Source organism: Nomascus leucogenys, chromosome 2 (assembly GCF_006542625.1).
Source record: "Nomascus leucogenys isolate Asia chromosome 2, Asia_NLE_v1, whole genome shotgun sequence".
NCBI classification, from domain to species: Eukaryota; Metazoa; Chordata; class Mammalia; order Primates; family Hylobatidae; genus Nomascus; species Nomascus leucogenys.
The window spans coordinates 74,648,685-74,666,215 of record NC_044382.1 but is presented as its reverse complement, the minus strand read 5'-3'; the positions used below and the strand labels follow the sequence as shown (position 1 = coordinate 74,666,215).

The 17,531-nt window shown below is 49.6% G+C and overlaps 2 protein-coding genes across 3 annotated transcripts in view; both read left to right on the top strand.

Moving 5' to 3' along the window:
- The window catches only part of ITGAX (integrin subunit alpha X), a 51,795-nt gene that overhangs the window by 32,196 nt on the left and 2,068 nt on the right, over positions 1 to 17,531 (top strand). The window lies entirely within an intron of this gene.
- The window catches only part of ITGAD (integrin subunit alpha D), a 33,027-nt gene continuing 22,272 nt past the window's right edge, over positions 6,777 to 17,531 (top strand). Inside the window, exons 1-7 of one of the 2 annotated variants that reach the window (XM_030797774.1) lie at positions 6,777 to 6,828; positions 7,654 to 7,759; positions 10,775 to 10,878; positions 11,012 to 11,082; positions 11,209 to 11,323; positions 15,527 to 15,657; positions 16,951 to 17,096. In XM_030797774.1, the coding sequence (XP_030653634.1) occupies positions 6,798 to 6,828; positions 7,654 to 7,759; positions 10,775 to 10,878; positions 11,012 to 11,082; positions 11,209 to 11,323; positions 15,527 to 15,657; positions 16,951 to 17,096 (704 nt within the window). In that variant the 5' untranslated portion in view covers positions 6,777 to 6,797. The remainder of the gene's footprint in view (positions 6,829 to 7,653; positions 7,760 to 10,774; positions 10,879 to 11,011; positions 11,083 to 11,208; positions 11,324 to 15,526; positions 15,658 to 16,950; positions 17,097 to 17,531) is intronic. The other variant, XM_030797772.1, reaches the window with a different exon arrangement.

Genomic DNA, 17,531 nt, shown 5'->3' with positions numbered 1-17,531 from the left:
TGAGCTGAGGTCATGCCACTGCACTCCAGCCTGGGGGACAGAGTGGAACTCTGTTCCAAAAAAAAAAAAAAAAGGAGGGGTAGCTCCGCCAGCTAGGAAGGTGGCAGCGCTGGTGGCTATTGGCTAGGCTACCTACAGTGTCTGGCAAATATTATGCTTGAAGACTATGCTGTGAGCAAGATTCCTTTGTGAAGGAACAGCTTGGACATTGTGTAATGTCAGAGGTATACAGCAGAATAGCAGTGACTAACGCTTGTGTGGGAGAGCAAGCATTGTCACCTCGTACTTGGAATAAGTCACTGCCTTACAAAGTCTGAATCAGCTTTCGTCTTTGTGCAACACATGTATGTGGGAGCTTTTCAGCTGCTGAAACCTCTAGCAACAGCAAAGGAGGTTTTGTTGTTTGTTTGTAATTAATGTTAATCCTATGAGTGGTGGGAGAGATAGTGAGGTAGATCAGCAGGACTTGTTTTCTGGTCACAACCCAGCTAATCAGAACATGATCTGGTCAAGACGGGATGCACTAAAAAAACAGCCCAAACCAGCAGATGGCCAGGAAAGCAAACTCTTGTTACTCTCACCACTTATTAGCATAAAGACACACCCACCGGTGCCATGACAGTTTACAAATGCCATGGCAACACACCATAGCAACGGTCAGCAAGTTACCTCATATGGTTCTGGAAACTCCCCACAGCTTTTCCAGAAAATTCTGAATAACCCACCCCTTAATTTGCATGTAATTAAAAGTCAGTATAAGTACAGTTAGCCAGCAGCCCACTGGCTGCTACTGTGGGCTCACTGCCTATGGGTTGTCCTGCTCTGCAAGGAACAGCCACCTTTCTGCCACTGCTGCTTCAATAAACCTGCTTTCTTCCACCACAGGCTCACTCTTCAGTTCTTTCCTGAACAAAGCTAAGAACCCTCCCTGGCTAAGCCCCAATTTTGGAGCTTACCTGCCCTGAATCAGTAGAATGGGCTAACTACTTATGGTGCACTCAGGCTAAAGTGGCTGATGCTTGCAGGGCGCTATTCACAGAGCACACGGTAGTTCGCAGGATGCCTCTCACCCTTGACTTAGTGCTTAAGAAAGGAGGGAAAATGGTGAACATGATCAAATCATGGCCATTGCCTATTCATCTTTTCAGTATTGTATGGAGAAATAGACAAGTAGGAGATTGCTTTTCACATTAATGTCAAAGAGAAAGATAGTTACTTGGAACTTAAAAAAATTAATTGTGATAAAATATACATAACATAAAATTTACCATCTTAACCATTTTTAAGTGTAGCCAATCTCAAGAGCTCTTTCTATCTTGTAAAACTGAAACCCTATACCCATTAAACAGCTCCCAATTCTCCCCTCTCCCTGACTCCTGGCAACCACAATTCTTTCTGTCTCTATGGATTTGACTGCTTTGGCATGTCATAGAAATAGACTCATACAGTGTTTGTCTTTTTGCGACTGGCATAGTTTGCTTAGCATAATGTCCTCAAGGTTCACCCATGTGGTAGCATGTGTCAGAATTCCCCTCCTTTTGAAGGCTGAATAATATTACATTGTGTGTATATACCACACTTTGTTTGTCCATTTGCCCATCAATGGGCATTTGGGTTGCTTTTTTTGGCTCTTGTGAATGATGAACATGGGTGCACAAATATCTCTTCAATACCATGCTTTCAATTCTCTTGAGTATACACCCAGAAGTGGAATTGCTGAATCATATGGTAATTTTTTTTTGAGACAGAATCTTGCTCTGTTGCCCAGGCTGGAGTGCAGTGGCACAATCAGAGCTCACTGCAGCCTTGATCTTCTGGGCTCAAGCGATCCTCTTGCTTCAGCCTTCTGAGCTTCTGGGACTAAAGGTGTGTGCCATCATGCCTGGCTAATTTTTTTAAAATTTTGCCAGGCACGGTGGCTCGTGCTTGTAATCCTAGCACTTTGGGAGGCTGAGGCAGGTGGATCACCTGAGGTCAGAAGTTTGAGACCAGCCTTGCCAACATGGTGAAATCCCGCCTGTACTAAAAATACAAAAATTAGCTGGGTGTGGTGGCATGTGCCTGTAGTTCCAGCTACAGGCAGGAGAATTGCTGGAACCCAGGTGGCAGAGGCTGCAGTGCGCCGAGATTGCACCACTGCACTCCAGCCTGAGTGACAGGGTGAGACTCTGTCTCAAAAAAAAAAATTGTAGAGATGGTGTCTCACTGTGTTGCCCAGGCTGGTCTTGAACTCTTGCCCTAAAGTGATCCTCCTGCTTCTGCCTCCCAAAGTGCTGGGATTACAGGCATGAGCCACCATGCCTGGCCTAGCTAAATTGTCTTTAATGTTGCATGTCTGCAAAAAACACATCTATAAAGCCAGAAAAGTTGAGCATCCAACTTTTTATGACTTAACTCTCATGACCTGGCAATTTTTGTAGCAAGGAGCCTGGGCTGGTGGTTTTAGGAGAACTGAGTGAAAAAAAGAAATACATTAACTAGATTGGATGCAAAGTGCCTGTTGGTCATGGGTGTTTTCTGCTGGCCCCTGTTCATCTGTGCCTGTTAGCCCACCCATGGGTGAGTGGGGCAAAGTGGCCAAACTGATTCTTAAGAGGGGCGTACATACAGAATCCAAGTTAGTCATGATTTCGTTTCTAGCCTGAGTGAATGTGTGTCCAGAATATTTTATAAAGTTTATCAGCTCAGAGGGGAAAACCTGTCTCCACACTACATGGTTTATACAAACCTGTCAGGAATTCAGCATGACGAAGGAACGCACAAAACACGTGTGAACAGATAAGTAAAAGGATCTACTGAAAATCTTCAGGATAGTATATTGTGTGACATGACCAAGAATTTGAAGTCAACATCTGTATTTGTGCCCTCTGGACAAGGGTATTATCCCTGATGATATAAAAATTAATTTTGGGCCGGGCGTGGTGGCTCACGCCTGTAATCCTAGCACTTTGGGAGGCTGAGGAGGGCGAATCACCTGACATCAGGAGTTGGAGACCAGCCTATATCAACTAATAATACAAAAAAATTAGCCGGACGTGGTGGCGTGCCCCTGTAATCCCAGCTACTCAGGAGGCTGAGGCGGGAGAATTGCTTGAACTCAGGAGGCCGAGGTTGCAGTGAGTCACACCACTGCACTCTAGCCTGGGTGACAGAGTGAGACTCCGTCTCAAAAAAAACAAAATTAATTTCGAGGCCAGGTGCAGTGGCTCCAGGTGCAGTGGTTCATACCTGTAATTCCAGTGCTTTAGGAGGCCAGAGGATTGCTTGAGTCCAAGAATTCGAGATCAACCTGGGCAACATAGTGAGACTCCATCTGTAGAAAACAAACAAACAAACAACAACAACAAAAAAACCAGAGGTGGGAGGATCACTTGAGCCCAGGAGTTGGAGGCTGCAGTGAGCTATGGTAATGCCACTGCCCTCTAGCTTGGGCAACAGTGCCGGACTCTGTCTCATAACAAGAACAACAACAAAAATTAATTCTACTTTAACTGTCAGTTTCATGATATCCTTCCATTAAGAAAAATCTTTTCTATCTGATGAACTATTGGCTAGGTTTTCTTTTTCTCTGCTTTTGACTAATGCATTTAATTACTTTCATTTGCAAACTCTATCCTTCTCATCAACTTTGTATTTTAGATGTGTCTATTGACAGCCTGGCTTCCCTCAGCGATCATTGTGATGAGCAAAGTAGATGAATAGGTAAAATTCAATGCAAATATTCCAGGGCATCTAATCCATACCCCAAATGGAAAGGGGGAGAATTGGAAGCCGGCAATTTGGATACATTACTATGGATGCATTTTTCTCATGCAGGGGGAAAAAGTGATTTGGAGAGAGAGAATTATGAATGCATGTGAAGAATAAAGTCAAATTTCCTGGGAGGAGGGGAAGACCAGGAGAAACAAAACCAAATCCTGGCTGTGGCCTCTAAGGCCTGGGGACCTGGAGTTGTGCTCTCCAGGCAGACACAGCTCATTCTGGAGAAAGGCTGCAAAAATATTCTCCTTCACATTGATTTGAAAACAATTATTAAATTCGTTGTTTTCTTATTTATCTAAGTGTAACTTTTTAAAACTTACTGAGAGAAGACTGGCACGGTGGCTCACTGCTGTAATCCAGTACTTTGGGAGGTCAAGGCAGGTGGATTACCTATGGTCAGGAGTTCGAGACCAGCTGGCCAATATGGCAAAACACCGTCTCTACTAAAAATACAAAAATTAGCCAGGCATGGTGGTGCATGCCTGTAATCCCAGCTACTCGGGAGGCTGAGACAGGAAAATCACTTGAACCCGGGAGGCAGAGTTTGCAGTGAGATGAGATTGCGCCATTGCACTCCAGCCTGGGAGACAGAGCAGGACTCCATCTCAAAATAAAAATTAATTAATTAATTAATTAATTAAAAATTTACTGAGAGCTGGTGGTTCCTTTAAGGGTGGAGCCGCCATCAAGTCCCCAGAGGATGCCCTGAATTTGGGGGCATCACCTTCAGCTGCTGTGGACTCCGAGCCTTGGCAGCTCCCGCTCCAGGCCTGGGAGAAAGATGATTTCCCGGCAGCGTGCGGTGATTGTGAGCATTTGACTATCTTACTGCATTTTGCCTTTATCATTGCTCTCCAAAAATGAGTGGAAAACAAAAAATTTTGCTCAGGCAAGCGATAATACAAGTTAGGGGAAGTTGGAGAATTTTATAGTTGCTGGTATCAGCAAATCGTGAGTTTCAAGCACTGCTTACAGAAGGAAGTCCAAAATCAAAGGGGACATAGAAATGTGTAAAAGATGAGGTGCGGTGAAGATGGAGAAAATGAAGAGATCTTTAAATTTCTGAATTATGAAGAATCGCCAACAAATTATTTTGTGGTTCCAAATACAGGGAGAAGTTCACAGATCCACAGAACTGATGACAGGGTGCTGCCAGCCACAAACGTTTCAGCACAAGAGGGAGAAGGCTGCCGCTCCACTTTGCCTGGGCAGTCTTTGTAAGGCGGTAGATAAGTCAGCCTTGAAGTTAACAATCACAGCCCTCGGCTGAGTTTCCCGCAAGGGCATCGTTAATGCATCACAGTTAATTTCTTCTGTCCATTAAATGTCAGTTCTCAGGTAAATTGATGTAAAACTTTTGTATAGAAAACTATTTCATATTATTTGCACTTGATGTTTAATTACATTTTAAATGTTTTGTTTGTTTCATTTTGTTTTGTTTTTGAGACAGAGTCTTGCTCTGTCGCCCAGGCCGGAGTGCAGTGGCGCAATCTCGACTCACTGCAACCTCCACCTCCTGGGTTCAAGCGATTCTCCTGCCTCAGCCTCTTGAGTAGCTGGGATTACAGGTGCGCACCACCATGCCCAGCTAATTTTTGTATTTTTAGTAGAGATGGGGTTTCACCACATTGGCCAGAGCTGGTCTCAAACTCCTGACCTCAGGTGATCCATCCACCTCGGCCTCTCAAAGTGCTGGGATTACAGGTGTGAGCCACTGCGCCTGGCCTATTCCTAGCCTTTTATATATAGAACTTTTTTTTTTTTTCACATTTTAAAGGAACATTTATGTTTAATCATGGAATACTTCAAACATACAGAAAAATCACAGAAAATAAATAACAACCACTCATTTATCTTCTCCCCAACCGCATGTAATAAATGTTAAAATATTGTGTTAAATGCTAAATTTAACACATGCTAAAGGTTCCTGGCTGGATGTGGTGCCTCACGCCTGTAATCCCAGTACTTTGGAGGAGGAGGTGGGAGGATTGCTTGAGTCCAGGAGCTTGAGACCAGCATGGGCAACATAGTGCGATCTCATCTCTACAAAAAACAAAAAAATTAGCTGGGCATGGTGGTGTGCATCTGTAATCCCAGTGACTGGGAGGCTGAGGTGGGAGAATTGCTTGAGTCTGGGAATTTAAGGCTGCGGTGAGCCCTGATCATGCCACTGCATTCCAGCATAGGCGACATAGCAAAACTTGTTAAAAAAAAAAAAAATTTCCTCTCTGCCCCGCCATAGACAACCACTCTTCTGATTTCTATCTTCGTAGATGAATTTTACCCATTCTCTAACTTGTATATGAAAGGAACCAGACATTAGGCATTCTGGTGTCTGGTTTCTTTCACTTAAGACAAAATTGAGTTAACCTGTGTTGTTGTACAGAACTGTAGTTTGTTCTTTGTTATTTATTGTAAAGACAGGGTCTGGCTATGTTGCCCAGGCTGGTCTCGAACTGTTGGCCTCAAGCAATCCACCTGCTAAGCTCTGGGACCACAGGCATGAGCCGCGGCATCTAATCTGTAGTTTGATCTTATTTCTTGCCGAGTAGTAGCCCATGGCATGACTTTGTTATTTTGGGTGTCCATTCTCCTCTGGAGGGGCTCTGCTTTTTGAAACCACACCCTGGCCTAGCTCCCCTTCTCCCTGCCTCTCTCCAGGCTCACATCCACATGCCAAGGCCTCTGCAGCCGTTCTGCTTCCTGTCCTGCCACTCCTGTGGGATCTCAGAGAGCTATGGGGCTCCCTGGGTACCAACTGGCTCCTGAGGCCTGGGGTAGGGTGGTCTTCCGGGAGAAGGAAGCCAGGTCCCTGCAGGTGGCAGAGGGGGACAGAATGAGGGTTTTTCCCCAGGGTGTTGTTGGCCCCTGCCCCCACTTCTGTTCCATCATTAACCAGGGCCCTCCTACCCACTGCCCCCCTCCTCCTGCTGCGTGGAGGCCCTGAATCATTATTTCAACTACCGCCTGGGAGGGTGAGCACCTTCTGTGCTCTGTCCCCAACCTTCCACTTCCCCTCAACGCGCTGCTCAGGGATGACCTTCGGCACCGTGCTTCTTCTGAGTGGTAAGTGGGGCCGGGGGCTGGGGAGAAGCTTGGAGGAGTTCTGAGGGAACTCCATCTGGGAGGGCAGGCTGGGGGCTGGTGGTCTGCTCCAACCACTCTCATGAGGAGCTGAGGCAGGGGAATGCTTCACGTGTGAGTGGCCCGGAGTCGGGAGAGTGTGACCTGAATGAAGAGGGGCTCAGGGGCTGTGCTCAGGTGGCGACTAAGCTACCTCTCCAGCTGGCTATGTTGTCCCAGGTTTCCCCACTCCCGCTCATGCGGTCCCTGGTGTGGGTGAGAGAAGTCTCCCCAGCCTCCCCCGGGAGTGGAAGGCCACAGAAGCCACCAGGGAGGGGGAAAGGTTGGACATCACCTCCCTGGGCCTGTTTCCCCCAAGTCCTGACGGCACGTAGGGAAGAGTCCTCCTGCTGAAAACTGCATCAGAGCCACATTCACGTGCCATCAAAAATCAGGCTTGGCTGGGCACAATGGCTATAATTCCAGCACTTTGGGAAGCCGAGATGGGCAGATCCCCTGAGGTCAGGAGTTTGTGACCAGCCTGGCCAACATGGTGAAACCCCATCTTTACCAAAAATATAAAAATTAGCCAGGTATGGTGGCGTGCACTTGTAATCCCAGCTACTTGGGAAGCTGAGGCAGGAGAATCGCTTGAACCCAGGAGATGGAAGTTGCAGTGAGCCGAGATTGTGCCATTGCACTCCAGCCTCGGCAACAGAGCGAGACTCCATCTCAAAAAAAAAAAAAAAAAAAAAAAAGAGGCTGGGACGTCCGATGGGTTGGGGCTTCTTTAACTCCCAGCCCCCCCGCCCACCAAATATTCCTCAGTCCTGGCTTCTTATCATGGATTCAACCTGGATGTGGAGGAGCCTACGATCTTCCAGGAGGATGCAGGTGGCTTTGGGCAGAGCGTGGTGCAGTTTGGTGGATCTCGGTAGGCCCCACTCACCCTCCTTCCCCAACCTCCACTACATCAAGTCCTGTGGATGGGTACACATGGGTTACCCCAGGGAGGTGTCCTGGAGGAAGGGCAGCAGGGGTGAGAAGTCTTTCCATGGCTCTTTGGAGGCCCTGACATCAGCACGTATTATTCTCAATCCCAGGAAGGGCCACAAAACTCTAGACAAGACCCCACCTTACCTCGGGAGGGAGGCCTTGAACCTGCCTTCCAGGCAGGGCCCACTTCTTGGGGCCAGTACAGTCACACAGGGCCCACACTCATTAAGTTTGGAGTTTAATGTTCTGCCCTTGACCTCTTGAAATTCCTGATTATTTTATTTTTATTTTTATTTTATTTTTACTCCAGCTCTGTTGCTCAGGCTGGAGTGCAGTGGTGCAATCACAGCTTACTGCAGCCTCAAACTCCCAAGCACAAGTGATCCTCTCACCTCAGCCTCCTGAATAGCTGGGACCACAGGTGCATGACATCATGCCTGTTTTTTGTTTTGTTTTGTTTTGTTTTACGTTTTACAGAGACGGAGTCTTGCTATGTTGTCCAGACTGGCTGAACTCCTGGGCTCAAGCAATCCTCCTGCCTTGGCCTCCCAAAGTGCTGGGATTACAGGTGTGAGCTACCCTGCCTTGCCAATTCTTAATGATCTGTACATTTGTGTTTTGTAAGTAAAGAATGACGGCAGGGCTGGGCACCATGGCTCACGCCTATAATCCCAACACTTTGGGAGGCCGAGGTGGGCAGATCATCTGAGGCCAGGAGTTTGAGACCAGTTTGGCCAACACAGCAAAACCCCGTCTCTACTAAAAATGCAAAAAAAATTAGCCGGGTGTGGTGGCAGGCATCTGTAATCCCAGCTACTTGGGAGGGTGAGGCAGGAGAATCGCTTGAACCTGGGAGGTGGAGGTTGCAGTGAGCCGACATCGTGCCACTTGACTCCAGCCTGGATGACAGAGTGAGACTCCGTCAAAAAAAAAAAAAAAAAAAGTCATGGGAGAAGGGAGATGCACTGGGGGTTTGGAGCCTTAGCTCAGCAGCAGCCCCACCTCCCACTGCCTCCTGGGGAAGGGGTGTCAGCTGCTGGCTCCCCCACCCATGTGGGAGCAATGACCGCTGCTACCTTCTGCCCCTGGCATGAGCTGGGTAAAGTCAGTTGGGGCGCTCACCCTGGGAGTACCCCGAGGGAGTGGGACACTACATAGCAAATAAAAAATGCCAGGACAGGTTGAGGAAGAGAGAGAAGAAAGGTAAGAGCCCCCTAACCCCAAAAGACCCCATGGTTTTATTTCAAATTGGGACCCACAAATTATGAACCTGCCCCCACTTCCAGGAGCTCATGTTTTCCTGTCCCAGAGAGTTCAAGTCACAATGTGACACAGGTGTCACCAAGGTCTGGGGGGCACAGGCAGGGAGAGAGCAGACCCAGGAGGACTCCATGGAGGAAGTGGTGCGGGCAGTGAGCCCCAGTGGACAGGAAGGCTCAGTTGGTCACAAGGAGCTATAAGAGGTCACCGAGCTCCAACTGCGCGCCCCTCTCCCTTCCCCATGTGACCAGCAGTCTGGGGGGATGGAAGCAAGCACCAGGAACCAGGGTTTTGTTTTTCTTTATTTGGAAATGTGGTCAACTGAAGTGCACAAATCTGAAAGACCCAATCTGATGAAGGATACACATGTGCGTGCCTGGGTGAGCCCTACCTAGGTCAGCTGCTCCTGTGTAAAATCCCACAGGCACAGGGCTGCTGTGGACCCCTTCTCATTACCCAACAAACCCAGAGAACCCCTGGTCAGACTTCTGTCACCATCAGTTTTTCAGGCCACATTTTAAAAAAAGAATACATTGGCTGAGTGCAGTGGCTCATGCGTATAATCCTAGCACTTTGGGAGGCCGAGGCGGGTGGATCACCTAAGGTCAAGAGTTTGAGACCAGCCTGACCAATATGGTGAAACCCTGTCTCTACTAAAAAATACAAAAACTAGCCTGGCGTGATGGCAGGTGCCTGTAATCCCAGCTAGCTGGGTGACTGAAACAGGAGATTCGCTTGAACCTGGGAGGTGGAGGTTGCAGTGAGCTGAGATCACGCCATTGCACTCCAACCTGGGTGACAGTGAAACTCCGTCTCAAAAAACATACGGGTTGATGGGTTACACTAAAGTTTTGCTCATCGTTTGTATCAGCAGGTTCCAAACTGCTACCTCTCTAGCCAATGCTCAGATTTTCTTCACAAAGCCTTAGGCATCCCCTGAATCATGATGCACAGGGATTGTAGCTTTCTGTAAAGGAGTGGCACCTAGAAGGAGCCCTCACATGGCCATTTAATGAAGCCTTGCTTGGCGCATTAAAATACACCAGTATCTGTCCGCTTTTCTCACCGGGGTGAGGAGATTGTGGGTAGTGAGAGAAAACATTTCCAAAATTAAAAAACTTTCCCACTCAGGGAGTTTTGCAAATAAACCATTGACTCTACATAACTATAGATATAGTTATGGATCCTAGTACACTGCTTTACATTGGCCAATTGAAATTGCTTATACAATATTTAAATTGGTCCATTGAATTACAGAATCAACTATTTGTTTTGAAAGCACATGTCTTCAGGAAATTGTTCCAATTAACTTGAGATGATCTTATTTCTTGGGTGGCTCAAAATAATGGCAACTCAGAAATGCAATGTGCTTACCCATGATTGGGAAATGCCATTTTGGTCTTTAAATAGTTTTTTTTTTTTTTTTTGGTGAATGTTAAAAAAAATTTCTAAACATAAATATACACATAAGTACGTATGCACGCTCAAAACCAAATAAACCCCAGCATGGCCCCTGGGCATCTGTGGGTTACACTCGGGCCCTGATTTCTGAATATTCTGCCAAGTGGCAAATGCCAGGAATTTCCCCCACAGAGTCTCACTTCCCCATGGAGGGACACTTTCTCGCCCCCAAGTACCCGCTGCTCCCACCCCTCCTGTGGCTGCAGTGACATGGCCACGGTTGTGTCTCCAGACTCGTGGTAGGAGCACCCCTGGAGGTGGTGGCGGCCAACCAGACGGGACGGCTGTATGACTGTGCAGCTGCCACCGGCATGTGCCAGCCCATCCCGCTGCACAGTGAGTGACCACCTGGGAATTGGGCCCCTCAACCCTCCTGGACCCAACTGTGCCCCCGCTTAGCTTCCAGTCCAGACCCTCCCCGCAAATGAGTGTGTGCTGTGAGTGAGACCCCTCGTGTCTGCCCTCGCAGTCCGCCCTGAGGCCGTGAACATGTCCTTAGGCCTGACCCTGGCAGCCTCCACCAACAGCTCCTGGCTCCTGGTGAGTGAGTGTCTCAGGCCACGGGGGGTGGGGTGGGGCGGGGGTGTTGTGGGGGAGGAGGCTGGGGCTGGGGGTGAAGGAGGAGGGGCTGCTAGGGGCTCCTGGCTCACAGGCTTCTGCCTCCAGGCCTGTGGCCCGACCCTGCACAGAGTCTGTGGGGAGAACTCGTACTCAAAGGGTTCCTGCCTCCTGCTGGGATCACGCTGGGAGATCATCCAGACAGTCCCCGACGCCCCACCAGGTAGGTCCCTGGCAGGCCGTGGTTCCCTGTGGAGCACATGCTGGCACTGAGGGTGAGCAGGCATGAGGCCTGTGTCTGGGCCCCTGTGCCCTCCCTGGAGGGCCGAGTGTGGCTAGGAGAGAAGCCAGGAGGGGAGGGCGGCTCAGGCAGGAGGCCTGCTGCTCCAGGGTAGAAGTTTTTTGTGGGGTTTTTCTTTACATTTTTTCTTTTTAAGACAGGGTCCCCGCCAGGCACGGTGGCTCAGGCCTGTAATTCCAGCATTTTAGGAGGCTGAGGTGGGCGGATCACCTGAGGTCAGGAGTTTGAGACCAGCCTGGCCAATGTGGTAAAATCCCTCTACTAAAAATACAAAAACAAAACAAAACAAAAAAAATAGCTGGATGTGGTGGTGCGCACCTGTAATCCCAGCCACTCGGGAGGCTGAGGCAGGAGAATCGCTTGAACCCAAGAGGCGGAGGTTGCAGTGAGCCGAGATTGTGCCATTGCACTCCAGCCTGGGTGACAAGAGCAAAACTCCATCTCAAAAAAAACACAAAAAACAGAGTCTCTGTCAGGCTGCATGCACCACCACACCCTGCTAATTTTTTTGAGACAGAGTCTTGCTCTGTCATCCAGGCTGGAGTGCAGTGGTGCAATCATAGCTCACTGTAGCCTCGAACTCCTGGGCTCAAGTGATCCTCCTCCCTCAGCCTACTGAGTAGTTGGGACTGCAGGTACATGCATCACACCTGGGTAATTAAAAAAAAATTGTTTTTTGTAGAGATGGGGGTCTTGCTATGTTACCCAGCCTGGTCTTGAACTCGTGGGCTCAAGTAAACCTCTGCCACAGCCTCTCAAAGTGTTGGGATGACAGGCGTGAGTCCTTGTGCCTGGCCTGAGGCATGAAAGTTCTGATGGAGGCAGAGAGGAGCCCCACTGTGCAGGCTGTGGAGGGCACAAACATCTTCCAGTTGCCAACAGGTGCATGGCCACTTCTTGAGTTTCAGAGGAAGGACCTTAGGGTGGTAAAGACGTGGTGAGGAAGATAAATCCATGAGGGAGGTGTTTCTTCTGGATGGTTCACTGCTGAGCTTCCAGGATTCCCCAAACTAACTTTCCTCTCGAAGAGAAGCAAACGACAGGGCTGCGGAAAACGCGATGTGCAATTTTGTCAGTGCCCATGTCTTCTACAGAGAACAGGGCCTGGGGACACCACCATGACATCTCTCTGAGGGTTGGTCTGCATCACGGTGGTGCCCAAGTTTGTTTTCCATGGGCACCAGGCTTCATTCCCTTGAAGCTTCATTCCCCCAAAGCCATTCAGTTTCCTCATTGGTAAAATAGAGCTCAATAATCAGGGGGTTATGAAGATGAAAGGGATTGAGGTGCATAAAGCGCTTGGAACCCTGCCTGGCACATACTATGTGATAGCCCCTCTGACCCATCTTCCAGCTGGGGACTGTGTGCTGGGACTGGGAGGAAGATACAGGCAAACTGTCTCATCTGCGGTGCGAGAGGGAATGCCAGGGGCCGCTCAGGGTGCTGACTGAGGGTGGGGCTTCAGACCAGAGAGGCCATGATGACAGGCATGCTGGGCCTTTAGACAAAGGTGGAGCAGCAGCAGAAATATTCCCAGAGCAAATGGTGAGGGTGGAGCCTATGGAGGGGACCAAGGGAAGGGGGAAGGGACATCCAAGGCTCTTGGGGGGACCGTGCCCAGCCTGAGATGTCTGTGAAGCCAGGTTAGGGAGGTGGCACTTAAAAACAAGGGGTAAATGTCTTCTCACAGCCATCTGTGGAACTCATGAGGTGGGATGCCTGATGCAAATGGGACTGGAGCACAAAACTGGTGCAGGCAAGGAGGGTGTGGGTCCAAGTGGAAGGGACCAGGGTCCACTGAGGATCACCTGTGTGCCAGGCAGTGCTGAATACCTGGTATGAATCACCTTATTGCATCCTCACAACATCCCAGGTGGTGGGCAGGCCCATTCCCATTTTACAGATATGAAAACCAAGGTTCAGAAAGATGAGTTCCCATCGATAGCAAGAGGCAGAGCCCAGAGCTTGAGCCATCCTTGCCTGATTGGTGGGGTCCTTTTTCAAAAGGATAAGTCCAGGCTTCTGCTAGTGGAAGCCCAGGGGATACAATAAAAAGACCAAGAAACAGAAGAGACATTGTGAGAGGATTTGCCACAGACCTGGCCTGAGAGAGGATGAGAGGGTGGTTTCTTGATGCAGCTGAAAAAACAGGCACCACTGCAAGATGTTGGCTGCCCAGATGTGGGCAAAAAAGGGGAGCTCCTGGGGGGATCTGCAGCCTGCCCCGTGTATGTCAAGATTTGCTGGTGATTGAAGAAGCAGGAAGGAAGTGACCTTCTGTTTCTCCCCAGCACCCTTGAAGCAGCAAGTGGTTGAGCAAGTGGGGTGGGGGAGAGGAAAGAGGAAAAGGCATTTTTTTTTCTGCAGTGGTGGGCAGGGGGCAGAAACCACAGCCCTGTGGTGTGGGCCTCACACCTTAGTGCTCTGGTGGCCTGATCTCCCACCGCCCTGTGGGCAGCACAGGATGTGGCTGCTGGTGGAGGTACCAACTGGGCCCTGAACACAGGCGACACCCCCATGGGCCTGGGGACGGCATGGAAAGTCTTGTTTGTTTATGTGCATATGGTGTGCCCTCAAGATTGCAGAGTGAACTCCATAGACTCTGAGGTCACTTGGGAATGTTCTTTTTTTTTGAGATGGAGTCTCACTCTGTCGCCCAGGCTGGAGTGCAGTGGCACAATCTTGGCTCACTGCAGCCTGCACCTCCTGGGTTCAAGTGATTCTCCTGCCTCAGCCCCCTGAATAGCTAGGATTACAGGCACCCGCCACCATGCCTGGCTAATTTTTTTTGTATTTTTAGTAGAGATGGGGTTTCACCACGTTGGCCAGGCTGGTTTTGAACTCCTGACCTCAAGTAATCCGCCCACCTCAGCATCCCAAAGTGCTAGGATCACAGGCGTGAGCCACCACTCCCAACTGGGAATATTCCTGGGCGCCGCCCCATGGGAGTGTGAAGGGTGGATGCAGTGCAATCATAACAGAGGCCCAAGGCCAGCACAGGGGTGCTTTCCTGTCATCCCAGCACTTTGGGAGGCTGAGGTGGGTGGATCATTAGAGCCCAGGAATTTGAGACCAGCCTGGGCAACATGGCGAAACTCCGTCTCTACAAAAAGATACAAAAATTAGCCAGGCAAGGTGGTGCACGCCTGTAGTCCCAGCTACTCAGGAGGCTGAGGTGGGAGAATTGCCTGAGCCTGGGGAGGTCGAGGCTGCACTGACCTGTGATCACACCACTACACTCCAGCCTGGGTGACAGTGAGACTCTGCCTCAAAAAAACAAAAAATTAAAAAACCAGAGTCCTCAGCCAATGCCTGGGGGGCTCAGAGTGCAGCTGACCCTTCAGACGCTGAACCAGTCATTGGTAAAGGTTTCCTCCAGGTGCAGGAGGTGTCCCTGTGGGCAACAGTTCCCCTCTGCCTAGCATGATTCCTGGGAAGGGACTCAGCTCAGAGCCAACTCCATGTAGCTGGAAATCAGGACCTCTGACCTGACCAGGGTAGGGTGGGGTCTGGGGTGGATCCCCACCCCACCCCCACAGCATCCCTAAGGCATATCCTACAGGTCTCGAAGGTGCCTGACACATGGTGAGAATGGTGCCAGCGGCTGACCCTGGCAGAGGGCCAGGACTTGTCTCCAGCACCCATGTGCGTGTTGCTTTATTCTTGCAGTAATCCCACGTGGTAGCCACTGCTATTACCTTCATTTTACAGATAGGGGCACTGAAGTCCAGAGAAGTTAAGTAATGTGCCTGAATTCACCAATTAGCACGTGGCTGAGCTGGGGTTCAGCCCAGGCACACTGGCTCCAGAACAGGCACCCTGAACCACTTTGCTAAACATTCGCCCTTGATGCTTGTGGCACCCCTAGCATCTGTGTTTAATGAATATTTGTTGATTAAATGGATGAGGAACCCACCTGGGTCCTGTGTTCTCATCCCCCTCTTTCCAGGCCATGTCAGAGGAAGGGAGCTGGGGGCTGGGGTGGCAGATTGGGGCCTCCTCCAAGGAGGGGTTGGAAACCAGGTGGGGATGCCAAGAACAGCCCCCGGGCTCTGTTGGGCAGGAGCTGCAGGAGGGGGCTGGGCCCCCGCAGTGCATCTCCGATTCCTCCCCATTCCCCCACAGAGTGTCCACATCAAGAGACGGACATCGTCTTCCTGATTGACGGCTCTGGAAGCATTGACCAAAATGACTTTAACCAGATGAAGGGCTTTGTCCAAGCTGTCATGGGCCAGTTTGAGGGCACTGACACCCTGGTGAAGACTGGGCACCTGGGGCTGGGGGTTGGGGGACGGGGGAGGCTGGCCTGGGGGAGGCATCCTGGGAGGGGTGGGGGCAGGGCAGTGAGCTGTGCGGGATGGGGCTGGGGTGGAGAATGAAGCTATGGTCCCAGCACAGGCCCAACTTGAGCCCTGACCTAGGAGGCCACCACTGACATTTAATAATGTATCCAAAAGCTACAGGAAATACAATGTTTCTGCTGTTTAAAAACATTGAAAGTGTTTAAAAAATAATTTTGCTATGAAATTTGACCGACTATAACTCAGCCAACTGATTGATGATTTATTATATTTTCTATGTAACTAATGATTTATTTTTATTATTTTATTTTCCAATAACTAGTGCCTATGTATGTGCAAAAAACCCCCCACTTTTTGTTTTTTAAACAGGGTCTTGTTCTGTCATCCAGGCTGCAGTGTGGGGGTGCAATCATAGCTCACTGCAGCCGTGATCTCCCAGGCTCAAGTGATCCACTTGCCTCAGCCTCCTGAGTAGATGGGACTACAGGTGCATGCCACCATGCCTGGCTAATTTTTTAAAATTTTTATTTGTAGAGATGGGGTCTTGCTATATTGCCCAACCTGGTCTCCAACTCCTGGCTCAAACAACCCTCCCACCTTGGCCTCTCAAACTGCTGGGATTACAGGCATGAGTCACTACGCCCAGCCTCAAATTCTTGAGAAGTGAGGAAATACACAAATTGATTTAATGTGTGATAAAATTTTTGAAAAGCTAAGCATAGCAAATAATGTGGTTGGCAAAGTTATTTTTAATAAACTGTGAAGGAAATATCATTTGGTTTAGATTTTCCAGTTTATATTTTGTATTTTTGGGCCAATGAATTTTCTTCTCTGGGTTTCAGTATATTATTTGTAGGGCCTCAAAACACATGGGAAATGGTTTGTAAATCCAAAATAAGTCCAAAATAAAGTTTACTAAAACTAAAAACAATATGGCTTGGTGTGGTGGCTCACACCTGTAATCCCAGCACTTTGGGAGGCTGAGGTGGGAGTATTGCTTGAGGCCAAGAGTTCGAGACCAGCCTGGGCAACATAGTGAGACCTTGTCGCTACCAAAAACAAAACTAAACTAAACTAAAAACAAAGCCAGGCATAGTGGCGTGTGCCTGTAGTTCCAGCTACTTGGAGGCTGAGGCAGGAGGATCACTTGAGGCCAGGAGTTTGAGAGACCCTGTCTCTACAAAAAATTAAAATAAAAACAATAGTAACAGGCACTGAGCCCTGGGCCGTCCCCACTGGCCTTTGCAGTTTGCACTGATGCAGTACTCAAACCTCCTGAAGATTCACTTCACCTTCACCCAATACCGGACCAGCCCGAGCCAGCAGAGCCTGGTGGATCCCATCGTCCAACTGAAAGGCCTGACGTTCACGGCCACGGGCATGCTGAAAGTGGTGTAAGCATCCCCGACCCCGGCTTGCCGATGTGGCTGCCACCCCCACTTCCTAACCCTGGGTCAGCACAGCTCTTCTCAGAGGCTAAGGGAGGCTCCAGGGAAAGGGGCTACCAAGGGGCATGTCGGGGCTGCAGGGAGAACCTCCCCCTGGGGTGCTCCTGGTTGCCTCGCTGCCGGTCTCCCTGATATAGGACTAGGCTCCTCTGCAGCTGTGCCTCCCCTTTGCCTGGTTCTGCAGAGCCTGGACCCCAGGACCCCTCCCCACCCCACAGCAGCCAGAGGCCCGGGCTTTGGCTCAGACACATCAGGCTCCCATCCTGGCTCCCCGTGAGCTACTCTGGGTGTAACCCTGGGGGTGATGGGCTCTAAGTCTCGGTGACTCTCAGATGAGGATAAACTCACAGCTTAGGATTGAGATCATGTGTGTGGGGTGCT